The 27071-nt window shown below is 46.8% G+C and overlaps 1 protein-coding gene and 1 long non-coding RNA gene across 5 annotated transcripts in view; one reads left to right on the top strand and one right to left on the bottom strand.

The window, feature by feature from the left end:
• VASH1 (vasohibin 1) overlaps positions 1-5352 on the bottom strand; it is a 22249-nt gene extending 16897 nt beyond the window's left edge. The window contains exons 1-4 of one of the 4 annotated variants that reach the window (XM_029236466.1): positions 5217-5352; positions 4364-4433; positions 2596-2982; positions 1643-1714 (exon numbers count right to left, since the gene is read on the bottom strand). In XM_029236466.1, coding sequence (XP_029092299.1) covers positions 1643-1714; positions 2596-2898 — 375 coding nt within the window. In that variant the 5' untranslated portion in view covers positions 2899-2982; positions 4364-4433; positions 5217-5352. Of the gene's footprint in view, positions 1-1642; positions 1715-2595; positions 4336-4363; positions 4434-5216 lie in introns of those variants that run through there. The other 3 variants (XM_029236467.1, XM_029236465.1, XM_029236468.1) reach the window with 3 other exon arrangements.
• Positions 4380-27071, top strand: LOC114903578. Its single transcript, XR_003795753.1, has 3 exons — positions 4380-4672; positions 5829-6113; positions 26553-27071. It is a non-coding gene; the product is annotated as an uncharacterized LOC114903578 (long non-coding RNA).

The following is a 27071-nucleotide window of genomic DNA, read 5'->3' as shown; positions in this document are numbered from 1 at the left end:
CCTTGAATGTGAAATCTCCCTATTTTAAATTTTGGCTCAAGTGGCCTTTTAAAACATTATGCCAGGGCTTCCCTGGTGGCACAGTGGTTGAGAATCCGCCTGCCAATGCAGGGAGCACGGGTTTGATCCCTGGTCCGGGAAGATCCCACATGCCGCGGAGCAACTAAGCCTGTGCACCACAACTACTGAGTCCGCGCTATAGAGCCTGCGAGCCACAACTACTGAGCCTGCGTGCCACAACTACTGAAGCCCGCGCTCCTAGAGCCCATGCTCTGCAACAAGAGAAGCCACTGCGATGAGAAGCCCGCACACCACAACAAAGAGTAGCTCCTGCTCGCCGCAACTAGAGAAAGCCAGTGCGCAGCAATGAAGACCCAACGCAGCCAAAAAAAAAAAAACCAACAACACAAAAAAACCAAAAAGAAAAACCCATTATGCCATCCCCAAACTCTTAGTCTCACCACAGTGTAATCTCTTCTGTGAATGCCTCTGTGTCAACTCCAAGGGCATGACCACTCAGGGAGGGGCCAGCCCAGCACTGGGTGCATACTGCTGGCACTCTGGGACCTGACCCTGCTGCCTCCCGGCCTCCTCCACCCTGCCCAGACTCTGGGGCTCCTTCCTACTCTGGGCCGAGGTGGAGGAGGAACCCCACACACACTTTCCCTGTGGTTTGAGGAGGAGAAGTTTCAATTTTCCCAATCCTCTCACAAAATTCCCTCAGGACCTGCACACTCCTGCCAGTCATGACACCCCCCGACAGACAACAGCTTCATTCCTTCATCAGTATCTTTCCTGTGCACGAAGCTTGAAGATGACAAGATGACATTACCAAACCAGTTGCTAATGAGGTTGTCAATTTTTTTTTTTCAGCCCCCAGGAGTTGTGACAGTTCTGCAGGGGTCCATTCACACTCTCTCGTAGCCTGATTTAGACATCAGCAGGATGGCTGGATAGCCATCTGCTAATCCCCAACTTGCTCACGTGGGAGAAGCATGTGGCTCTAGCTTCACTGGAACAAATGCTGAGTGAGATCTAGCCTCCTCTCCTGATGAAGGATGTGAACAGAGGTAATGAACATCCAGTAACCAGTACTGGTTTGAGGCTTTACAGTTTCTTAAATGTTTTAAAACATATTCTCTCATTTAAGCTTCACTACAATCAACCCCATTCTACAGATGAGAAAACTGTGGCTCAAACAGGTTGAAGGGGCCTGCTTGAGTTCATAGCTAGGTGGGTGATCAGAACAGATGTCCATATCCTTTGACGTCACACTTCCTTTTCCAGGCATTTATCCCAAGGAAATAATCAGAGATGGACACCCAAATTCATGTTTTAGAATGTGCAACACAGTGTTCTCTTTAAGAGTAAATTATCGGAAACAATGTCCAGACACAGGGAATTAGCTAAATTCTAAATTAGTACAGAAGGCGATTAGGTAGCCTTCAAAATCAAACCACATTTGATTTCCCCTGGAAATATATGGCAGTTCCTCAACCTTCAACCTCTGAATTCAGCCTGTCCCAGAAGATAGTCTCTGATGGTTCTACCAATAACTTGGTAAAAAGAAAACAAAATAGGCCACCTGTCTCCATGTCTAATCCACATTAACTGCTGCTCTTCCTGGCCCCCTCCTACTCACCTGAGCAGGCAGGACCTGAGCCTGGGGCTCTGACCTCTGTCCAATTGGCTTTTCTTGGGGGATTTCAGGACTCTGCATTTGGGAGAGTGCTTTCTTAGTCTTAACCATAACGTTGGGGAAAAAAAAAAAAAATCAGGCACGTTTTTCCACCTAGCACTATAGGGCCCAGAAAGTCTCAAGAACCCTTTCATTCAGCAAACACTTACTAGTGCCTGTTCTGTACCAAGCACACAGGAGGTCTTGGAAAGACAAAGATGAATGAGACAGCCTCAGCCTCCACGGTGACACAACTGAAGGAGAGCTGTCATGGAGAAGTTCCAGGCGTACACAGATAAATGACTGAAATTTGCCCCTCTCCACAGGCCCTCTTCTAACTGCCCTTGAACCTCGTGTCCCCCCAAGCAAAGGCCCTGGAACCGGAAGAGCTGGGGGTGAGACCCAAGCTCTGCCACTTACTGGCTGTGGGACCCCTAGTTCCTACTTGAGTTTTCAGCATTCTTGTCTGTAAAATGGGTCCCCAAACTGCACTTAATGCACAAGGCTGTTGGAGAATTCAGTAAAACAACACATGAAAATATTTTCTCAACATCTTAAGCCCTGGAGCCTCCTTAGTCATTCATTCTCTCTGCCCACAGTTCTCTGACTTAGCAAATAAGATGTCAGGCCACTTTAGTGTACTTGTTAGTTAATCTGCTGCTCTGCCCACAAAACATGGGCTTTTTAGAAGAGATAGAGGAGGGCCTCCTGGAAACAGGGCATGTGGACCTCACAGAACAACCTCAACTGCAACTGAGAGAAAGTTCTTCTGGACAGGTTCAACCTACCTATATTTTTAACATATTACCATGCCAGTAGTTCCCCACCCCAACACAGAAAGTGTCCCTTTGCTCTGGAAGCCCCAAGGTCACTAAGATCTTAGCTCTCCGCTCCCCTCCCACACACAAACCCCTCACCTTGGGCAGGTCCATGGCCCCACGGATCCGCTGAGCCACCTTCTCTCCATCGGGGTGGATCTTAGCCACGTGCTTCCACATCCTCTCCCAGGTGGCCTCGTCCACAGGCAGCCCACCCCGGTTGATAAAGAAGGGGATGCCTCCATCTCGCAGGTCTTCTTCCCCTTCTTCTTCTGGCTCATCATCTCTCTGGGCTGAGGCTCCTTCGCTGGTCTCCAAACGCCTGGCCCCAGAGGGGACAGCAGCGGCAGTGGGGGCAGCACCGCTGCTGCCGCCCCCGACCACCTTCTTCCCCCCTGGCATCCCCAAATCCTTGACGGGGGTGGGAGGATGTCTCAGCGGACAGGGGTAAGAAAGGTGGCTCACAGGAGGCCTCCCACACACCAGCTGCAGAGATAACACATGGCCAAACAGAGTGCAAGGCGCCTTTAAGAAACCAGGGCGTGGCTCCCGTACAATAAAATACTACTTGATGGGGGGGAAAAAAATCAGTGCCTCAACATGAAGTGCGGGGCAGAGGGGGTTGGTTGTCCCGGATGAGCCTTAGAGGCCTTGTTCTTTATGAAAAACGGGATCTAGAGAATACTTCCCAACTTGGCAGCTTTCACAAAGCACCCCCATTTGACGGCGAGAACAATAACGGACAGCAGTCTGGGCTGGCAGAGGAAAGTCAGACGGAAACTGAGGCCAGGCAGCTCAGGTCTGCGGCCACGAAAGGGTCAAGGCACGAGTGCCCACGCCGACTGGGCGCCCCAGCTCCCAGTTTTGAAGGCAAGCAAATTCCACTACAAAATATCGCACTCTCACACCTGCGCGCGCTCCGGGGTGGGGGACTGACCCGACTCCAGGCCGCGTCAGCTCCAAGCCGGGACCCGCGGACCGGAGGGCGGTGAGGGGGCGCGATTTCTCCGACGAGACGAGTCTGGGAGCCAAGACTCGCAGCTGGCGGGGCGCGGGGAGGGGGCGCGCGCCGACGCGCACATTCCACGCCCGCAGCCAACTCCCCGCACAAAGTGGGCTTTGTCTCGGCCCCCTGTGCCCTCGCCCCCGGGAAGGAGCGGCGGAGCCCCCAGAAGGGGGAAGGGCGCGGCGGGGAAGAGAAGCGGGGAGCGCCAAGGCCCCGTCGGTACCCAGCCGGGCGCGTCTCAGCGGGCGGATGGCGGGCACCCGGCGCCAACCTGCGCCAGCCGAGCCATCACGGGGCGCGGGTCCCGCTCCCGGGCCCGGGGCTCAGCGGGGAAGGCTCGGGCGGGGCGCAGGGTCACCGAGAGGCGGGCTGCGGCCACAGGGTCGCCGCCCTGGACTGGCTGCAGCATGGGCGGTGGCGCGGCCGGGACGGGCGAAGGATGCTCCGCGGCTGTTAGCTCGGGCTCCAGCTGCGTACCCCACGGCCCCAGCTAAGGGCTGGAGGCAGGACAGCTGGGCGGAGAGAGCAAGCCCGGAGGCTCGCGCAGCCACGGCCGCGGATGAAGCTAGAGGCGAGTGACAAAGCCTCGGCGAGCGCGGGCTGCGCTAGTCGCCGGAGAGCAGCCCGCCGAGCGCGGGGTCCACGCGCAGGTCGCTTCTCCGAGGCTGGGCGAAGATCAGGCCACCGCCACCCCCGCCGCCTCAGGACCCAGCAGCTGCCGGCGGGGTCCACTGCCGGCCCGCCGCCCACCCGGCGCGACTCCGGCCCGCGCCGCGCATGCGCTCCGTCCCCCCCTTAAAGGGCCAGTGCGTTCCCGCCGGGGCCTCCGTCTCCCTCAGCCATTCCTCTGACCCCAGTTACCTCTAGGATGCCGGTGGGCTTGCGCTCCCCTCTCACCCCTCTCTCAGGACGCCGCGAAGCCGGTGCAGAGCTGCAGGCGAAGTTCGCAACGTGCCAAACCGAGCTCAAACTCCACGGAGGGAATTCCGGGCTCGGAAGGCCCGCGGTCGGGAATTTCCTAGGGGACTGTCTGCCTGAATTTCCCTCAGGGTGTAGAAACCAGACTATGTTCTGAAAATCCAGGGTTCTAGATCGTGTGGGACATGCAACAGATCACTGCCTTCTATGGGCCTCGGTTTCCCCATCTGTCAGCCGGGGTCTTCACACTGGGTGAGCACAGAGATCTCCCGGCGCGCGTGTTCCTTAAAGGAGGCTATCAAGGGGTCAGGGTCACTACCCCTTGAAAATGAAAGGGTTAAAAGTCACCCTTTTCCACCCCATAACCTGCACCAGTGATAGCGGTGTGCTGACTTCGCCCCTGTGGGCCTCCCAGGACCCGGCTCTGGGCGCCGGGCGCACACGGCAGGGGGATGCTCCGCCCGAGTCTTAGGACCATGACCCACGCGAGGCGATGGCTGGGGAGGGTCAGCCGGCCCAGAAAAGGGCGAAAGTACGGCTCACTGTTGTATGCGGGGCCCAGGACTGCAGAGACCCAAGGCACCCTCCCCCTCCCCCTTTCACGGAGTGGTGGAGCGGAAAAGCCTCTAACTGGGAGCAAAAGCAAGGAACTTGACTAAAATGAGACAGCCAGGGTACGCGCTTTAAACTCCTCCCCTCCCCCCAGCAGCAGTTAGTGTGAAAAAGTAAATGCAGATCCCTGGGCCCCAGCAGGCAGATTCAGATTCCTCAGGTCTGTGACTGCTGCGTTTCTCACCTCTCCTGGGCTGGGACTGAGAAGACCTTGGAGAATCCCGAGGTCCTCAGTGGTTCAGCATCTGTTCCTTAAAGTTGCCCCCGGTGTCTGAATCCTAGGTCCCCTAGCTCCAGTAGCAAACTCTTGCTGCCTCCACTGTCAGAAACCAAGGGTGATCAGTGATGGGAAGGGTCAGTGGATGTCAAGAAAGTTATGAGGGAATCCTTTTAAGATGACTGAGGCAAGAAGACTCCAAGCATGTAAACACCACCAGGGACCAATAACTGCAACCTACTGATTGTTTAGATAGGGAAACCCAGTCTCAGAGAGTCATTTCCTCACGTTCACACAGCTAATAATTTGACCTGAATTCCTGCCTCTTCAGACACTTAGCTTTCACCATGCATTTTGCCTCTTGTGCTAGCTAAATGGTTGTAATGGTTTTAAAATATGTTTGCAAGTTCTTTACCACTTCTCTCAAAAGATGGAGTCTAATCCCCTTCCTTTTTAATGTGGGCTGGACTTAGTGTCTGGCTTCTAATGAATAGAAGGTGGTGGAAGCGATGGGATGTACCTCTCAAACCTAGGTCATAAAAAGGAGACATTCCTCCTGTCTCTTTCTTACTCTCTCAGGACACCCACCCTTGGAACACAGCCACCATGTTGTGAGGAAGCCCAAGCCACATGGGAGAGGTGACATGAAGTGGTCTGGCCGATATCTCCAGCTAGGCTCTCAGGCAACAGCCTGCCTCAACCACCAGCTAGGTGGTGAACTGAGACAATTCCGGCCCCCAGCCTTTGAGTCTTTCAGCCAACGTTCCAGATAAGGAGCAGAGACAAGCCAACCCCACGGTACCCTGTCTGAATCTCTCTCCCACAGAAATTGGGAGCTAAGAAGTGATTGTTGTTTTTAAGCCGGTAGGTTTTGAGATACTTTGTTACACAGCATTAGATAATGAATACTGTGGGTTTCCTGAAATGATAAATAATAAAATAGATAGATTTGGGGTATTCATTCAAACAGTAAGTACTTACTGAGCACCTTTTATGTGCCTAACCCTGTACTAGGCACTGGGGATACAGTGGTGAATAAGAGGGACGTGGTCTTTGCCCTAGTAGGGCTATGGTCTACTAGTAGAGGAGATGTTTAAACATGTTTCCAGTAAAGTGCTTTGCCAGACGCTTAGTACAGGAAGGTACTGGAGTGCTTACCCCGGGCAACTTTCTGGTCAGGTGGGTTGTCGGGGAAAGAAGAAATGAGTTGGCCACAAGGCCAGCATGGTCTTGGCTAGAGAGTTTTCTGGGGGGTGTTCTTAGAAGTGGGAAGGGATAGGTGTCAGTCCAGGTGGGAGGGGCATGCAAATAAGTTAGAAAATGGAGAAACTGGAAAGGGAGTTGTCTAACTCAATCTCATTTTAACTGAAAGCCCACAAAGGACAAGTGTCTTGCCTGGTGTCACACAGCTTGTAAACTGGGCCTAAATACTGTGTCCTGCATCAAATCCTCTCATGATCCCCCCACACTAATGCCCAGAGAGCAAAACCTTGGGTAACTCCTTATTTGGCTCAAAGCTCTTATGGACCTGATCTGTCTTCACAAAAACGCTGGAAGAAGTTAGGAGGAGTCAATTCCCGATTTACAGATGAAGAAATGATGCACAGGGAAGCTAGGCAACTTAAGTACTTAGTTCAGAAGCTGGCACATCTTCTAGGTACCAGGGACTTTGATGATGACAAGGATGGTGATGATAATGATGCCTAGCCCATCTCATATATCACTGTTGTGATCGTCAAACTCTGGACTAATGTTCTGGAAACCGATACACAGTGTCTTAATGCCACTACTAACATTGGTATTTATCTACTCCAACTCATTTTCTATTCTTTTTTTTTTTTTTTTTTTTTGCGGTACGCGGGCCTCTCACTGTTGTGGCCTCTCCCGTTGCGGAGCACAGGCTCCGGACGCGCAGGCTCAGCGGCCATGGCTCACGGGCTCAGCCGCTCCGCAGCACGTGGGATCTTCCCGGACCGGGGCACGAACCTGTATCCCCTGCATCGGCAGGCGGACTCTCAACCACCGCGCCACCAGGGAAGCCCTCATTTTCTATTCTTGTGACACTGAAGCTAGAGTAAAATTTCTGGAGAGGTTGATGTAGCTTGTGTCCTGGGCTCACCCCTTGGCTGGAGAAGGGCAGGGCAACTTCATTAGCTGTCCCCAAAAGACTGCAGGTGTTGGTGACAGGGGGCTGCCCTAAATGAAAATGGGGTGCTGTTGGTAAAAGGGGGACGTGGAAGTACACAGCTATAGATGTGTTCATTAAAGGTACATACTCTTTGTTTGCACTGTCCAGTGTGGTAGCCAGAAGTCATGTGGCTATTTAAATTTAATCAGCATTAAATAAAATTTAAAATCCAGTTCCTCGGTCACACTAGCCACATTTCAAGTGCTCAGTAGCCACATACCGTTTATGGCTACTATACTGAGCAGCACAGATTACAGAACATTTCCATCATCGCTGAAATTTCTATTAGTACTGCTCTAGGATCCTTACTTGGAATTCAGCTCTTTTTATTTTCTTCTTTTTTTTGGTGAATATGGAAATAGCAAAAAAAGTGAGTCAGAATCTTCATCCATTTATTCAATAAGCATATACTAAATGTCTACTCTGAATCATACATTATTGTACGCACCAGGATGCCTGGGAGGGATCATGGAGATCTCTTGGTCCAGTGGATCTCACATGAGAATCATCCAGGGAGCTCTTTAAAGTACTGATACCTCACCCTACCTGGCAGAGATTCTGGTGAAATCGCTTTGGGATGGGGCTTGCACACCCATAGGTTGGAACAGCTCCCGGGCTGATGCTAACGTGTAGCTGGGCTTGAGAATCATTGTAATCTGGTCAGACCAGTGAAGTGAGCTGCTTGAGATAACCTGAAAACCTGAATCAGCATGGGTCCCATGACCTCCATTCTGGGCTTCTTACAACAGAATCAAAGTTCTCCATGCCTTTGGCATCTGTCTGAATTGAATGAACAATTCTTAGAGAAGAAGAAGTCTGCCCTTCCTTAGTCCAAAGGGAATCCGATTCACTTCCAATAAAGTGCCAATAGAACTCTGGTTTTAAAGTGCTTCTTTTACAAATTGTTTGAGTGCTTTGTGCCTGGAACTGTATCACTGAGCCAAGTTGGTGAAACCCCTTATAAAAATAGCGCCCCTTCCCAAGCACCTAGTGTAGGTCCGTTCATTTAATCCCCAGGACACTCTTGTAAGGTAGGTTTTGCTAATATCAGTTTACAGATCTGCAAACTAAGATGCAAAAAGACTGAGGATTATAAATTGTCCTACTTGGCACAGCTGGGATTCCAACTCCGGAGTTGGTGTCCTTTCCGCTTCACCACCCTGAGCCTACCCCGTAGCCAAGGGTGCAGGGCAGCTGGCAGACATTTGTATACTGCTCTGCATCCGCATAGGAGAGAACGCTTTGTGCAGGTGAGATGCAGTCCTTTGTGTGTCAGGGGAAGCCCCTGAGCTGATGGGACCCAGACACTGCACTCAGAGAGGGTACTGGGGCCCGGAGGGAAGAAGATTCAGGAATAGGACAGGAGAGGGGATTTGGAGTGGAGTTCTCATTTTTGTTGATGGTTGTGCCTAGATTCCTTTTATCAAGGGATTTGGAGAAAGCAGCCTAGAGCAATGTTATACCTGGAGCAGTTAGCTCTTAGACACCTAGCAATTATGGTGCATGCTTGGTGTCAGCATTATCTGTTCTTGGCCTGAATTCCTGGAGGTTGGCAGAGTGTCTGTGTCACCGTGTATCTTTGCAATCTGAGTCCCTGCCTGATACTTCCTGGGCAGCCTGGCCTGGCCTCTGGGGTGGGGGTGGGGTGCTGAGGAGGGGCAGGACTATTGTGTCCATTCCAAAGAACTCTAACAGAGGGGGAGATAGGGCTCCCCTGCCATTCGCTGGGGCCCACCTGGTAAAGTAATAGGAGATCCAGGCCTTGGAGAGCAGCAAGGGCTGGACTCGGAATGGATCAGCATTTGTCTGCATGGCATTCAGCAGGTCTATGTGGGAGCGAAGCCACGACTGGCCATAGAAAGAGCATAGGATATCACAGCCGGAAGGGCCCTTCTTGTCCAGGTTTCATTTCATAGTTGGGAAACTGAGGCTCAGAGAGGTGACAGGACTTGCTCAAAATGACACAGCATGTTATTGGCAGGGATCACACCTGCATTCAGGTCTCCCTCCTGGTCCAATATGCCTTCCCTGATGTCTTCTCTAGCAGGGGAGAAGCTGGTAGTAGATGAACCCTTGAAAGCTTTTCAGTGGAAAGGGATAGAGATGGTCTTCTCACATTTGCTTCACGCTCTGGCCGAGCTGTGTGTGTCAGTGGGTGGGTGTGGGCAGGGTGTGTATTTAGGAAGGCTCTGTTCAATCTGGAGGACTGGGTGATGGCCTCTCTCATTTTCCAAGCAAATCATACTCATCCGGACTTGCGTCCCTCCTTTGTTAGGAGATTGGCATTTCCTTTGACTTATTTCTCCAGTTACTGTGGCAGGTATTTGGCTACTGGCAGGTTATCGAGTTGGTCAGCTGGACCAACTTGGAATGGCTGGACTGTGGTAGTTGCTCCCAAGCAGTGGCCAAGGCTCTGGCTGTCCCTGAAAGAATCAAAGGCCAAGCTCAGCCTCCCTGCTCACTGGAAGGACCCAGGACTTGGTGACAGGGAGAAACAGATCCTGTTCTGAGATACGGGTGCATCCTGAGGACTGAATTAAAACCATTTACAAGTGGCAGGACTATAGGTCCATGAGGTGGGCTAGGTTTATTTCTTGAGCCTTGGCTTCCAGGCAAGACTTCACTTTAGTTCAACAATTTCTGAGCACCTACTATGTGCATGGCATAGCCTAAGATGCTGTAGGCAATGTAAAGATACGCAAGACATCACTGTGGCCCTCTGGGTTGTATCTAGGAAGATGTGACCCTATAACTTACTGAGTACTTACCATGTGCCAGGTGCTCTACACAGAGTATTTTATCTAATCTTGACCATAACCTTGCAAATGAGGATTCTAAATTCCATTTTCAGATGAGAAAATGGCCTCAGAGAAGCTAAATGACTGTTTCTGGGTCCTAGCCAGTGGGTGGCTGAGCCAGGTTTCAGAGCCTCTGCCCTTTCTGCTGTTCCAGGAGGCCACCAGCTAACCACCACACCTGGCAGAGTCAGGCCAGTGCCCCAGCACAGGCTCAAACGAGGTGTCTGAAGAGCACAGTGGAGGGAGAGATTCGCTTAATATGGGCAACCATGTTTGGTTTTAGGCACTGTTGGCGCTTGGGGCCGCGCCATTCTTTATTGTGAAGAGCCGTCCTGTGCACTGTAGGATGTTTAGCGGCATCCAAGGCCTCTGCCCGCTGGAAGCTAGTAGCAAGTTCCCACTGGTGACAGTCACTGCCAGTTGGGAACCACTGGTTTTAGGTAAGCAGTGGCCTTCCACCTGGACCTAGGAGGATCTTGTTAAGACAAGTATTTTGGCAATGAAGAAAGGAGGAAAAAAAAATCATTTAATTAGTGTTTTCCTGCTTGACAAAGAGCATCCACTCAGATTTCCCTCTTCCCACGGGCCCTGTGGCTCACTCTTGTCGTATACAAAGCAAAGGACAGTCACAAGAAGTTGCCACGGGACCTCAGTGCAGGCTGGGGGCTTCTCATTGATGGAGCGGGTCCTCTATAACCAGCTCCTTCCTGGCCTCAGTTAGTTCAGCCTGCACTTAATGCCTGTTTTTCTTCCTATGGCCCCTACTCCCCTTCCAAGGGGCTGTTAGGGAATCTATTTCATCATCACACCCCACCACCAAGTACAAACACCCACACTTATTTGGGGAGTGGCTCTGTGTTAAGGACGTTATAATCCCCAGTTCATTCAGTCCTCACAGCACCCCTAGAGGAAGGCGTTTCTATTATTTGCATTCTACCAGGGGAACAGAGGCTAGAAGAGGGGAAAAAAACGTGTCCAAGTTCACACCTCTGCTAAGTGGCAGAGTTGGGGCTGTGGTAGTGAGGAGTGACTAGAATGCCCTTCCCCATACAAGCCCAGAATGGAGGTCAGACCCATGCTGATTCAGGTTTTCAGGTTATCTCAAGCAGCTCACTTCACTGGTCTGACCAGATTACAACCATGGTTCTCAAGCCCAGCTACACGTTAGCATCAGTTGTGCAGATGAAGGGGATCCTCCCCCCAGTGAAGGGCAATTATCGGGCTTGTATGGCATTTGGCTGTCAGGGAGGGCTGCCTGTGAACAGGGCAGAGCGCCCGGTCAGGCTGCAAGACAAATGGGTGGCATATGTGCTCCAGATCAGCACACAACGGGCTTGTTATTTTGCATCTGTCAGCAATGAAATAACACTCTATTATTATTGCAGGAGGCAGAGAATAAATAAACACAACATTTGGGGCTGGGTTCTGAGGTAGCTTTTTCCTTCATGCTCATCCCTTCTCTTTGGGGTAGTGGTCCCTTTGGGACCATTAGTTCCAAAGCTTGAGGGTTTTAGTCCCACAGAGTCAGACCAGCAGGTGCCAGCGGGCCCTAAACGAATCCTCTCAAGGAATCTTGAATTTTATGTTCTGTCCAGCTCACAAAGGACCCTTGTTCCATCTCTTGGTGCTGCAAGGAGACAGGGAGTGAGTGATGGGACAGCTGAGGCATCCCTGGAGATGAGAGAGAAGGATGGCCTGGCCTGTTCTCCTCTGTCACAGGCAGAGCTATGTTAGAGACCACGTAGACTGTCAAGTTCCAAGGTTTCAACTGAGTCAGGACTAAGGTAGCACCTTGGTAGCGTTTGATGGAAGCGCTAAAGCAGTGCTTCTCACACTTGAGTGTGCATTAGAACCTGAGGGCTCCTAACAGCACAAGTGGCTGGCCCCCACCCCCAGAGTTTCTGATTCAGCAGGTCTGGGTAAGGTCTGAGACTGTGCATCTAGTTCCCAGGTGACACCCCGGTGGTCCAGGACTTCACTCTGAGAATCACTGTGCTAAAGCATACTTTTCAAAAAGGTGAAAGTAACTCTCATACATATGTAAAATGAATTTGTGTTAAAGATTTATCTATTTAATTAATGAGAGAACTAGGAAGTTGTTAAAACCAGTTAAGGGGAAAATTTGAACAGACCTATATAATCAGTAATACTGAAACGAATTTGCCAATGGATGTAAATCTAGTTAATATTCTATAGGGCAATGAACTGGAATGGGGTTATTTTTTTCTAAAAACCAATGTATCTCTACTGGAAAAATTAATTTGCATTTCTATGGCCAAGAAACATTTGCATTGCTCTCAGTTTTTCTACAACTAAACTTTTATCCTTACAGGGTTGTAAAATAGCCAAGGCCATAGAAAGACAACTGTAAATGTGCACCCTTGTGGAATTAGATAATCTCCAGAGAGCCCCTCGATCATTTGGAGGGCTTGTAGAAACAGCTTGCTGGGGGCCACCCCCAGAGTTTCTGCCAGGGTTGAGGAGGGGTTTGAAGCTCTGACTTCTTAAAAAGACTTTCGGCCAATCTTCCTGTTCTTTGCCCCAGCTTCACCCTCACTGCCAGAGGTGTCTGGTGCCTAAAGTTTGGGGCAAGCTACGTTCCTTCATTCCCTAGCACTATTTTAGTATTTAATTTGCTCTGCTAGCTAAGCCATTTGCTAATTGGCCGTTTACTTTCCGGCTTCCAAAGTTTTGTTGCTATCATTTCATCTCCTGTTGCTGTGTCATCATGGGTTTATGATCCCCCCCTTTAAAAATCCACATCCCTTTTTGTCATTTTTGTAGAGTTTCAGAAGGAAGTGGCGCACGCTACATCCATTATCTTGCCTCGTGAGCCCCATCACAGCACTCTGAGACGTGTCGTGGCCTGACTGTCATTGTGCCTGTTTTATAATTGAGGAAACACACACACAATTGACTTGACCAAGAATCTACTTTTTCAGACCACATTCCGTATTCCAGGCTTTTTCCACAAGAAAAATAGTTCTAGCATGTTCTGGTGTTCCAAAGCACTTTCACTGCGTTTCTTTTATTGGCGTCTCATCACAGTCCAATGAGGCAGGCAAGGAAGTTGCTAGAGTCTCCTTTTTATGGCTGTGAAGATTGAGATTGGAAAGGGTTAGGGACTTGCCCAAGATCATTAGCTTAATGTGCTTGGAGCCCACTATTGACAAGTTCACGTTCAGGGCCCTTTCTCCTGCTGACTCTGGAACAGCTTTAAAGGCATCTTCAGGTGATAAAACACCCAGTTACTCCACATATATTTATTGAGTGCCTGCCGTGCGCCTGAAACCACACTAAGTGCTGGGCATGTCATGGAACAAGATGACTGGGAGTAGCGGATGCCAACGGTGCCACCCACATCCCCGGAGCCCAACTCAGAGGTGACCTGCAGACAGCTCCTGTACATGCTCGTGGCCTCCAGCCTCTCTCTGCCAGAGATGCCAGGGAGTTAAGATCCTAGGAGTGACCCTCGACTAATCAAGGGTGGGAGTTGGTGGATAAACCCCTGAGCTTCCTTGTCCTGCAGAGGGATACTTTTGAGGCACATTTTATATCATCTCTATGAGGGACACCCAGGACTGGGCCTCAGTTGCCCACAGCCTTACCCCCCTCATTAACAAACTATGGTTTTCCTTCTTTCCTGTCACTTCCCCATTTGCTCATCTATACTTCCTGGGATCACTCCCTCAATAAGCAACCTGCTCTCAAATCCTTATCTTAGCGTCTGCTTTGGGGGGAACCCAAACTAAGACCTCGGGCTTCTAAAATCCTTTCGATTTGCAACTGATGGCCCTGTTCCCTGCCCCTCTCCTCCTTCCCTGGGGACGCGGTCACCCCTTCCCGCAGTGGTATAAGCTACACGAAGGAAGGGACTTTAGTTGTGCTGTTCACTGCTCTATCTCGGGTGCCTAAAATACTGCCTGGCCTATGGCACACGCTCAAAAAATATTTGTTGATTCAATGAATAATGATTATTGCTACACTGATGAATGGAGAGAGGAGTCCGAGAAACTGGAATGGAATGATTTGGGGGTAAATAACAGCAAAGTCTGTCTCCTTTTTGTATTTTATAAGTACTCTTAATACCCTGAAGATTTCATGCTTGGCCACTGTCTCCTCCAGACTGGTGGAAGGAGGAAGGAGGTGAGAACCCGAGCTGTGTCTGTGGCAGGCAGCGCTTGGCAGGAGGGGGAGGGTGCCTGTGAGGCTGGGCTCAGAGAAGCGGCTGTGAGTCACCAGTTCAGACTCAGAGGCAGCTGAAAGTGAGGGCATCAGCATTGCCAGGGACTGTTCCCAGGAAGAAGCTAGATCTGCCCTTCGTTGGTTCTGCGCAGAATTCCTGTGAAGATGAGAAGCTGAAGCAGGACCTCAGCTCCCACTGAGGGCTGGTCTATGCTAATTTTCAGCAACAGTGTCAGGAGCTCATAGACTGAATAAGATCTTGTATCAAGTCCCTGAGTTTTGAATGAAGGATGTGCTTTTTGAGCTCTTTTCCCCCCTGAGGCCATCTGATGGCTGTTGGGTAAAATTCAGACTCAGACTGAGAAGTTGTTTTTTTCTAAGAGTTCATTCCAGACCAGTAATTCTCTTCTTTGGCCTCTGATGTCACTTTTTGGCAGTTCCTGGTTCTAGAGCCTTAGCGTCTTGGTTAATCCATAGCTACTGGGAAAGATGCCTTATGGGTGTGTAGACTGGCTTTCTAAAGTGATGTGCTCAGTAGTGTTGGTGAGAAAGAATATCTTGGACTTGTATAAAGTTTTACATTTTGCAAAGTACTTTCCCCAGACATTACTTCCTTTAATTAGCATCTCTAATATTTGCCCATTACAATCACCTAAAACATCGCCTATCTAGGAATAGATCTAACAAAACATATGCAAGACCTCATCACTGGAAACATCATATCATTATTGAAAGAAATTACAGAAAACCTAAATAAATGGAGGGCTAGACCATGTTCATAGATTGGAAGGCTTAATACTGCAAAGAGGTCAGTTCCTTCCAAATTCATCTTTAGATTCATTGCAATCCCAATCGATATACTAGCAGGTTTTACATTGTGGAAATAGACACGCTGATTCTAAAATCCATATGGAAATTCAAATGGCCAAGAAGAGTAAAGATAATCTTGAAGAATAAAAAGAAAGCTGGAGGGCTTCCCTGGTGGCGCAGTGGTTGAGAGTCTGCCTGCCGATGCAGGGGACACGGGTTCGTGCCCCGGTCCAGGAAGATCCCACATGCAGAGCGGCTGGGCCCATGAGCTGTGGCTGCTGAGCCTGCACGTCCGGAGCAAAAAAAAAAAAAAAAAAAAAAGAAACCTGGAAGATGTATGCCAGCAGGATCAAGAGGTATTATAAATCTGTAGTACTTAGGACAGTGTGGTATTCCTACCTCTACTCCATTTTGTTTTAAGATGTCCTTGTTTGTATGGTTCTGAAAGCTGTGATGGGGAGTGTGGGAAACATAGAAGTCCCGGTGGGCATCTCTGCTTTCTTTCAGTTGTCTAAACCAGGCTGCAGCAAGCCTTTCCATAGGGTTTATGCTACACAACAACCATCACTCATGACTCAGGGCCACTACTGGAGATTCAGGCAATCCATTCTCCACCTGGGAGCAAAGCACCCCTTTGCTTAAAACTCTGTGATGGTTTCCCATTGGAGTAAGGACAGCCTCAGTTTCTTAACTGGACTTAAAATAACCCTTCACATTCTGGCCCCTGCCTGCCTTTCCAGCTTGACTTTCGTTCATACTCACCAACCGTTTCGGACGCCTTCAGTTCCTTAGCTACTCACAGACTGTAGTCGTAGGTTCTGGCCATTAGCACATCCTTCTGCCTGATGCATTCTTCTTCCCCTGATCTGCCCCCCACCCCCCACCCTGTTTGGCCCACTCCTACTTACCTTCCATGTTTGGGTTTAAACTCTGATTCTTTGGGGAGCATGGATCCTTGCCTCCTTAGACTGGGTGCAGCCTCCTTGTCACATACACAATGCACCCATTGCTTCTCCCTCTTCAAAGCCCTCTGAACCCTTGTTCAGTGTCTCTCCTTCCAGCAACATGAGAACAGGGCCAGTGTCTGTCTTGTTCACCACCATGTCTCCTGCTCCTAGAACAGTGCCTGGCACTGAGGAGATGCTTAATCCATATATATCAAACACAGAAATAAATACGTGAATGTATAAATTAAAAATCCATACTTGAAAGGCTGACTTTGTAAAATCGAACCTCTTGACAAACTTCACAGTTGGGCAAACATCACCAGTTTATGACACGTTGGTGCCACGAGTGAAACTCTAAAAGTGCTGGTTAGTGCCTTTCCAGAGTTACCAAAGCCTGCCCTCTTTGCCTATATGCTTGTCAGACCGGGTCAGAGTGTGGCTAGAACATGGCTAACCATCTCCACCCCTGGAGAAATAAAGCCAGTGTGCATTGGTGGTGTCATCTTTGTGGGTGAAGGACAGGGCGTGGACCCATTCTCTTTGCTAAGCAGGAGAGTGACGTTTTCTGAAAACCAGAGGTTTTGTCTTGTTGGTTGGTTATAGCGGGAAGCCATCCTGCTGGGCTAGACCAGCAGTGCCGTGGAGGCCAGGCTGTGTCCAATGGGGATGCTTTAAAGTCCCTGGAAGGTATTGTCTCCAGAGGCTGCATTTGTGTGTTGGCATTGCATAAAACAGGCCATTTATTTATGTTTGCCAATTTCTTTGTTCGCATAACTTTTCATTATGATGAAAGAATAAGTCTTCAGTATGGAAAATTTAGAAAATGCAGTCAGACAAAAAGAAGGAAATAAAAATCAAGTAATTCCGTATCTCATAGCCCTAGGAAGCATAAAGCCTAGGGCCCACAAATGTTTTAATTTTAATTTCTCTTAAAATAAGAAGAAAAAAAAGAACATAGTAATAATGAACATATAACAATGAATCTAGCCTGGCTTGTATTCATCTTTATGCCAATGCCATCATAAAATACAATTTTCAACTTTTGTGTGTGTGTGTGGAAGAAGAAATCCATGAAGGCAAAAGTTCCTAAGGCCCACGGAAGTCATAATGTGATGCTGGTAGAAATAGTCACTTTTAATATTTTGTTGTATAACCTCCTGGTGCACCTGTATCCTATTCACACAACACATGTGTTTACACAGATGTATATTTATATCGGTTTTACAAAAATTTAAAAAAATACATTTGCTCAGATTTTTATATATATATATATTTAATAACAATATATTGTTGTTAAACATGCCTTTCCATGTTATTAAATGTTCTTCTAAAGTATTTTCTTCAATTCTTTATTTTTAATTATAAAAATAACATTTACAACATCCTTCTTAATGCCTGCATAGTATTCCAGTGAGCGGAAACTATTTTTGCTGTTTCCAGGGTTTTGCTATTATAAATGACAGTAAGATAATCATTCTTTCAGCAAAATCATTGTATTCCTCCATGATTATTTCCTTGGAGTAAATTCCTACATGTATCATTTTTTTATATAAATTTATTTATTTATTTATGTTTGGCTGCATTGGGTCTTCGTTGTTGCCTACAGGCTTTCTTTAGTTGGGGCAAGCGGGGGCTGCTCTTTGTTGCTGTGCGCGGGCTTCTCACTGTGGTGGCTTCTGTTGTGGAGCACAGGGTCTAGGCACGCGGGCTTCAGTAGTTGTGGCATGCGGGCTCAGTAGTTGTGGCTCACGGGCTCTAGAGTGCAGGCTCAGTCGTTGTGGCGCACAGGCTTAGTTGCTCCGCGGCATGTGGGATCTTCCTGGACCAGGGCTCGAACCCGTGTCCCCTGCCTTGGCAGGTGGATTCTTAACCACTGCGCCACCAGGGAAGCCCCCCTACATGTATCATTTTGAAACTTCATACATTATATGTAATTTAACGATGGATAAGTATGAGTGCAACATGGACCATTTTTAATGACACCTGTAAGTCACCGCAGGACTTTATCTTACCGTTAGTGACCGTGTAGCAGCCTCTCCTTGCTTTAGGATGGACACATCTGACTGTTGATCACGGGGAGCCTGGGGAACCACCATGTCCTCAGGTCCCATCTCAGTGTATGATGTATTTTTCAGATGAACAAATGTATAGTTGAATGTATGTATAGATGTATAAATGAATGTATAGTTGGTGTGAATGTCAGCTCACAAACTCAGATGTTCAAGAATATTAAACTTCTTTGTATTAAGTCATCTTGGGTTTATCCCATGTGTTGAACTGGTGGGAAGTTAAGTTTCAGTGATAACTGGGTCTTCCCCACAGTGCCCCACCTTCTCCAGGTTACACGAAGACCTTGAAACCTTAAGCTCTAAAGCCTCATCTGAAATAGTCTGCTTGTCCTGAGTCCCACTGGCTACTCTGGGACCCCTATGTCCCTGTTGCATGTTCCTTTAGGCCCCTGCTGTGTCTATGCCACATTTGGGGCAAGGGACCCTTGAGAAGACTTGAAGCCTTGGTGTCTGGGGCTCAGCACCCCTAGGTGCACCAGATAGCCGGCTATCCCTTCAGATCTTGCTGGAAAGCAATGCATGGCTCCCCAGTGCAGGCTGGAAGATTCTCTCTTGCTACTCTTACTCCACTCTGAGGACACACCTCTTCACTACATTTCCTTAGCTCTTGTCTCTCCCCTCCCCAACCCCCCACCTCCCAAAAATGTAAAGGAGTCATTGATTTGAAGCTTCCTTGCTTTCTGCTCGGCAAAATCCAGAAAGTAAGCCATTCCAAAGGGCCTGGCGACTGGCTCAAAATCAGAGGAAGGACAAAATAGCGGAGAGCAAACCCAAGCTATAATCTGTTGTAGATGGAATCATGAGATGTTACCGTTAACAGCGATATCTTAAAAAAGAGGCTCCTCTTTATAGTAACTGAACTGCCTTTGGGACATGCTCAGTAGTACTGCATCTCAGCTCTGGAGAAGGGAGAAGTGGAACTCTGCGGTCATTTAAGTAACTTCTGCATTTTGGTAACAAGTACAAATTCCACAGATGCATAGTTAAGCAAGAAAGGTATTTTTCCTTGTTCAGTTTTTTTTTGATCTCCCCCTCGCTCCCATTTTGGGATTGATATTCTCCTATGCAAAGCAGATCAACATACCTCTATTCTTGCAGATTTCCTTTGGCTTTGAGTTATGCAGGGGTGAGACAGTTGGAAACGGTATGATTTTGAGAGGAAGCTGGCTTTTCCGAAGGCTTCGGTTTGGGGTGAGCCTTAAATGCACCTGGATTTCTTGCAGTTTCTTACAAAGAAACTTCCTTTTGAGAGTCAAAATGTTTCAACTAAAGTTATTTTCAACCAGAGGGAAATGTTTGAGAGCTCAGCCTTTGTTAGCCCAAAGAACATTGTTTCATCCACAGTGATTGAAATAGTAATTTCCTTTGGGAAGCCTTTGCCATTGAAACAAACTTTGATTTTGGAAGCAAATATTTTGACTTTAAAGATGGCATCCAAGAGTTACAACTTGTTCTAATAGCTCCCCAGCCGTTTATTGTAGTGCTGTGATAGTAAGATTCTTGAGTTTGAACAAGGAAACTTGCTTGGCAGATGTTAAGAGGAGGTGTAGTTCAGTGGTGGGGAGCAGACCCCTCACAGCCAGGCTGCCTGGGTCTGCAGTCCTCACTGTGCCACTTTCAATCTGGAATCTTGCCCAAGTTATGTAATTGTTCTGAAACTCAGTTTCTGCATCTATATAATGGAGGGTGATGGTAGTATTGGGTTGGCCAAAAAGTTAGTTCGGGATTTTCCATAACATCTTAGGGAAAAATCCAGATGAACCTTTTGGCCAACCCAGTATTTACTTCCCAAGATTGTTATAATTACTAAAGAATTAATGTAATAAAAAGCCCTTAGAGAAATCCAATAAGGGCCTAACTTAGTATTGTATCCATGTTAATTTCTTGGTTTTGATCATTGTACTGTCATTACATAGTGTACTGTCATTGAAGCAAGCTGAGCAAAGGGTACACAGGAATTCTATAGTATTTCTAGGTGACTCAAATTATTTCAGAATAAGAAGTTAAGAAAAAAGCACTTAGGGAACTATATTTGATTGTGTGATTCTTTGAATAAGGTTTGTCTTTGACATGAGGCAGTAAGCTCTCTGAAGTTAAGCTACATGACTGCCCCTCCCCCAGCACCTAGCACAGTGCCTGGCACATAGCAGGCCTTCAATAAATATTTATTGACTGAGTGAATAAAGAAGTTGAGATGCTGAAGGTCCTGGCCAGTAAGCAACAAAAGAGAGACAAACCACTTCCTGTATCTGGGGGGTGGGAGGAAAGAGGAAGCAAGAGGCCATGCACTGATTTATTTTCATTTATTTATTTATTTATTTATTTAGAAATGGTCCCTTGGACTATATTGGTTGTAATACTGAGGTAACCAATTGACCTTGCTCAGTGAAAATACCTCTAACACAATGAAAAAAATCAACTAGTTATAACATCCAATTCATATATACAATTCAAATAAAAATATATATTATTTGCTTCAATGTTTAGCAAGTTTAATACATTAGTGTTTACAAAATAAAAACTGTATTCTACTGAAATTTTTCTTGTGCTTCCCCCTTATCAGTAAGCATGAAAGACCAGAAAAGTATGATACTTAAGGAAACTTATTTATGGATTTAAAGATGCAGTTTGTGCGGTCATGAAAGACAGATAAGTATTAGTTGGAAGATTACCACATCTTTAAACATTTTTGCTTATTAAAATCTACAAACTTGAACCATAAGACACAATTTAAAAAAAACCCACAGAATTTCTCAAAATAGATGAGAATACAGGAAACGTTTCATTGAACTACTGAGATACTAACCAGTTCTATGGCTAATATTAAAAACTGAACAATCTATGTAAATCGTATTCATACTATTTCTACGCACAGTGAACAATACAATTACAATAATCAACCTGAAGCTAGCAACAAAGTTGCAAGGTCCATAAAAAGCTTCTTGGCACAATTAAAACATTTAGAAAGGGAAGAAAGCCTTTTAATAGTCTAAAAGTTGTTTGCTGGTGTTTCTACTGTAAAGCTATTCTACAAATCAAAATGAAAAAGGAATTATATATGTGACACATGCACTGATTTTTAGTAGAGCCTTCAACACACGCACACACACCCCAAACTGGGAAAGTAGTTTGAGTATGTGGGAGGGGGAAATTTCTCCCTTACCCCTCTTGCAGTTCTTTGGCCTGGTCATATAATTACATTGACACAAGGCAGATTAACAGGAGAACAAAACCAATTTAATTGTATGCATGGAGGTCTCATAGAAATAGGACCCTTGAAGCGACCAAAGCAGGCTGTTTCTATATCATTTTTCGACAAGGAAACAATTTTTTGTGTGAAGATTTAACAAAGGGCCTTGTGCTTGGGATAGCAGACTAATGAAGAAGTAACAACGTTTGTTTATACAGTTTTCTCAGCCTTGAATTCCCTAACTCGGGTGATGAGGATACTTTCTACCCTCCTGATGTAGGGAGGTTACTTTTACATGGGAGATTTATTTCCTACTTTCAAGGGGAAAGAGGGGGTGTCATTGTGTGTTTTTATATTGTTTTTCCCACGGGCTGTTTCTTAAGTAACTTTAACTCAAAATAATCAATGTGGTATGTCTTGGGGCAGCCTGTTATGAGTCCCAGCAAGTCCAGTGCCTGGGTCAATGGTATGCAGGGCAATGGCAATATGAACAGGACAGCCAGATTATTCCGAAAGTCAAGTAACGCAGCTGAAGCATCCCAGAGGCGAGTGACCACAAGAACGTGGGATGGATGAATGTCATCCAAATCTTGGGTGGCTTGGTTTGGTAAATAAACGTATATCATTGTAGGGGAGGCATAACTTTATCTCTACCCTTCTAGGGTCTCTGCTGGTCCTGAGAATTAAATTGACATAAGACAGAATAAGAGGAGACAAGCATATAGATTTTTGCATGTACATGGGAGCCGCCAGAGGAAAAGGAAGACCCAAAAAAGCTGATAGGCCCAAGTGCTCATATACTAGGTTGAACAAAGAGTAGCAATTGTGGAAAAGTTTACTAAAATATATGGGGATACTAAAAGGAGATAAGAGTAATCCTAACAAGGTCTGTTTGTATGGATTTCTCTCTGCTTTGACTCCCCAGCTCTGGTGATGATAATATTTCTTTCCTCCTGGTATAGGGAGTGTCACCAAGTCCAAACTCATACTGCTGCAAGACAGGCCAATAAATTGAGAGATGAGTTGGTGGGGCGAGGAATAGTGACTTTATTCAGAAAGCCAGCAGACTGAGAAGATGGTGGACTAGTGTCCCAACAATTTATCTTACCCAAGTTAGAATTCAGGCTTCTTTTACACTAAAAGGGGCAGGAGTGTGGCCGATTGTTGCAAACTTCTTGGTGCTGAATCCTTCTTTCTTGCAGCTGTCTATGTAGGTCTGGTCACAATGTTCCTATAAACCTCCAATAAGACAAATATTATTCTCTGTTCTGCAACTTTTTATCTCTCTGTGAATGGAAGAGTGTTATACATTTAAAGGTCAGAGCCTTGAGAATGGGCTATCCTGTGTATATCCTGTGTATTTCCGTCTATAGGCAACATTCTTTTACAAAAGCTGCAGAGCCAGCATGACTAAGCATAGGCAACAGAGCACAAAGGTTAGAGCTAAAGGAATAGATCCAATATGGAGGCAGGTTTATTCTTCTCTGTTACAGGAGGGCATCTTTCACATGGGAGTATTAACTCCTGCCTTCAGGGAGAAAAGGGAGGTCAGAATGACATTCTTGCATCTGCTTGCATCTGTTCTTTAGCTCAAAATAGCCCTTGTGCCAAGGTGGCATTTTTTTTTTTTTTTTTTGGGTACGTGGGCCTCTCACTGTTGTGGCCTCTCCCGTTGTGGATCACAGGCTCCGGACGCACAGGCTCAGCGGACACGGCTCATAGGCCCAGCCGCTTTGCGGCATGTGGGATCCTCCCAGACCGGGGCATGAACCCACGTCCCCTGCATCGGCAGGCAGACTCTCAACCACTGCGCCACAAGGTGGCATATTTTGAGGTGACACATTCTGCCACCTTTCACCATCTTTTTCTGCACTCAAATGTTAAATGCAATCACAATTATTTTAACGCTGTCTAAGGGGTGATGGAATGCTACCTACTTTGCTAGAATATACTGGGAAACAGGGAAAGAAGGTCAACCTCCGGAATTAAGTTGTGCCGCTGGCAGCATCAGAGTCACACCAAGTGAGCAATAAGCCGATCAGAATATCACATAGTTTCAACTGATAACACTTTTTATGATTTGAAAGTATTTTAGATATCGAGAGAGCCTTTGATGTATTTGTGCCTCTAAGAATTACAAAGTGTTTTGGTGTGAATTAGGTTTCTATATTATAGACGGAATGTTAAATCAGACTTTTCAAACAATTCCTAGGCAAAAGCCTGGAAAAGAGCCTGAAAGCATTTCCTAGAAGTTATTCACAATGCCTGAATTACATACTCTGTCTATACCATGTACAATACAAAAAGTTTTGTTTAGAGTTATTTTCCACAATGCCAAATAGTTACCACTCAGCGTTTTGCTTCAGTATACATCCTATCATTGGGGAGGGTGAGATATATGATGAATATTCTACAGCTTATAGAACTGGACAGAACCATTTCAGAAACTGTCTATGAAACCATATACAATCCCATGTCCCTGTCTTTTGAAGTAAAAGGCTTTAGTCTCCCAGGCCTCCCATGAGTCTCAAAAGGGTGACTCAAGAGTTAATAATTAGGAAATGTAAAGACATAGAAACAAAGAATAGCTCCTGGGCTGGGAAGCTGGTATTTAGACTATAAATCTGCCACACAGCAGAATCACTGAACTCCCAGTTCCCTGAAGGATATAGATACAGGCCTGACACACACTCCTAAGTTGTTTGTACAGGAAGCTGACCCCTACCATATGAAAACAGCTGACTGCAAGCACATAGACCCTAGACCAGCTGAAGCCAGAAGGTTGATGATACTTGGAACCACATTGATGCCAACCAGTTGGAGAATTGTTCATGAGCTGATCCCACACCCTGCAACCCCTCCCTCACACTGCCTTTAAAATCCTTTCCCTGAAAGCCACTGGGGAGTTCTGCTCTTTTGAGCATGAGCTGCCCATTCTCCTTGTTTGGAGCCCTGCAATAAATACTCTACTTTTCTTTACCACCGCCTGGTGTCAGTAGATTGTCTTCACTGCATATGGGTGAGTGAACCCAAGGTTGGGTCCTTAGTGCCCCCAAGTTGGGACCTGGTTCTTTAAAGCCATGAACTGTGTCTGGGACTGTGGATCATCTTTGTTATTCTAAACCTCCCTCCTCATATACCATATTGTTCTGCAAATTGTTGGTAGATTTTGTAAAGCTCTCCATGGTGTTCTATTAGTATATAGAGACTTACTAATCAATTGCATTTCTAAACATTCTGAGTGGACTTATTATAAAATAAATATGTGTTTATTGCGACGAATGCAAAAGGTACAGAAAGGCATAAAGAAAATAAAACTCAATCATAATTGCACTATATAACAATAAGCACTGCTGACAGCTTCACATTTAACCTAGACTCAGAGATGTTTTTCTGCACAAGAGTGGATTTATTTAATGCACAGTTAATAACCTGGGTTTTTTTTACCCAATTTTTGTTTGGAGAATGCCTATAATTAAGTATAGATCAACATCATCATCTTTAATGATATTATGTATGGGCTGTAATTTCAACCTCTATTGTTGAACATTTAGGGTATGTCCATATTTTCTCTATTATATGTTAAAGTTCAGTGGATATCTTTTAATATACTTTTGGGGAAAAATTCCTGGGAGTGGAATTGCTGTGACTTCAGTTTAAAACTTGATTATATTCTAAATTGTTTAATTTTTAAGGACATGGTACACGTGTACATATGTCTAGTTTCCCCACCTTGACCGTAAACTTCTAGAATAGAAGGAAGAGACTGATGCTTGGATGTCTCTGTGTCCTTTACAAATCCTAGCACAGCCCTGGGGGTTGGCAGTACTTTTGGCTGCAAGTTATAGAACAGCAGCATAAGAGTAGCTTAAATCAAAAAGCTGCTTAGTTAAATCTCACGTAATTAGAAGTCTGGGCATAGACAAGTAGGGGTTGGTGCAACAGCTCAGCAATGTCACCAAGGACCCAGGCTCCTTTTTCCCTCCATCTTCAGCACACTCCAAGGACACTACATCCTTGGGCTTGCATCTCGCCATGGGGGATGCTTGCCTCAGCACCAGGCATGTTATCTTCCCACTCCCTCATTCAGAGAGGAAAATATTTCCTAAAAGCCACTCAGGAGAATTTCCCTTCTCCCTTTTTGCCCAGAACTGGGTTGCAAGCCTCCTTCTAGCTACCAAGGAGGCTGGGAAAGTGAGTCTTTGGTGTTTTCAACTCCTCCTATGAGAGGATGGAGTCAGGGAAAGGCTGTTGTGTGGGTCACCAACATATGGGGGCACTTTGCCAGGGCTCAAATCTTCCCTGAGTTGGTATCCCAGAGAATGTCTTTTCTCCCCTCCTCTTAGTCTCTCATGAAGAACTAATTCACGTGGTGTCACAATAGCTGTGGGACCCTCTGGGATAAAGAGGCTGTGACTGACAAAGACTCCTTGACCAAACTTGAGTCAGGCTCCTCTGAGCCCACTTCACAACTATGCCTCGACCTCAGCCTGTCCTTGCTGGGCCTGCAGAGCCCAGCTGCAGTAGCAAGAATCCTGCTAAGTCAGTTTAGAGAGAATACCGCCACCCTTGAGAGCTGATCACCCTGGCTGCCTTGAGCAAGAATCCTGTTTAAGTTGGTTTAGCAAGAATTCCTGATGTCTCCTGATCAGCACCCCATGTCTCCTCTTAGTAATTCTCCATCCACTGATACCCCCTCCCCCTCCCGGCTCCTTGGCTATAAATCCCCACTTGTTCTTGTTGTATTAGGAGTTGAGCCCAATCTCTCTTCCCTATTGCAATAGTCTTGACACCTACTATGATAGTCCTAAATAAAACACTCCTTCCCATTTAACAGGTGTCAGAATAAGTTTTTCTTCAACAGTTATGGTGTCCTGACTGCTTCCTTCCTGAGCGTTTGGAGGGGCTTTTCTTGTTCTTGTGGGCGTCCTCCAGGGGAAACTCAGGCCCCATAGAGGCTTAAGGCTGTGAGAGGTGGCACCACAGCCTCTCAGGGACTGAGGGAGACTTGGATCACTTCTGGTTTTAAAGGCTCCCTGTAAATTAAAAAACAAAGAGCAGAACCCTAACAGCATTATAAAATTTGTGATTTATTTTAAATGTTTGCCTTCAACAGATTAGTCCGTTAAATACAAAGAAAACATTGCAATGAAACTGGACAGGAGGATCGTTGTATTGGTAAGCAGTACTGACTCATGGCACGCGGCATCTGGGGTGACCAGGATGAAGACAAGCTTCAAGCTGAAGGTTGAGCAGCATCTTCTTAAAACGCAGGTCTGTGCTTCTCAGTATTTCATTTGGAGGTCTTTGTAAATCTAAATTTGAGCTACTACATGAATGAGAGACTCCGGAAACAGCCCTCCTGAGCTCCCTGTGATAGGACCCTGGGCGAGAGTTGACCAAAAGGGCCCAAGGCCTCAGGTGCCACCATTTCACAATTAGTTACTCATTTTGTTTCCTCCTGTCTGATTTCCCCTTCCCCACCAATGCCTGCTTTCCTCCTCTCCTAAACCCTCCATTCTCTTATGAGCCCTTCTTCCCCTCCCCTTCTTTCCTTCCTTCCTTCCCCCTTTTGAAAGTTGGGTCCTCTTGGGCATTGGAAAGGACTGGAATCTGGGATCTGGCTGGAGGCCAG

This window comes from Monodon monoceros, unplaced genomic scaffold (assembly GCF_005190385.1).
Source record: "Monodon monoceros isolate NGI ecotype Baffin Bay Population unplaced genomic scaffold, NGI_Narwhal_1 Super_Scaffold_21, whole genome shotgun sequence".
In the NCBI taxonomy this organism is placed as follows: Eukaryota; Metazoa; Chordata; class Mammalia; order Artiodactyla; family Monodontidae; genus Monodon; species Monodon monoceros.
Note: the sequence above shows the minus strand (reverse complement) of the source record. Positions and strands in the feature narration are given on the sequence as shown.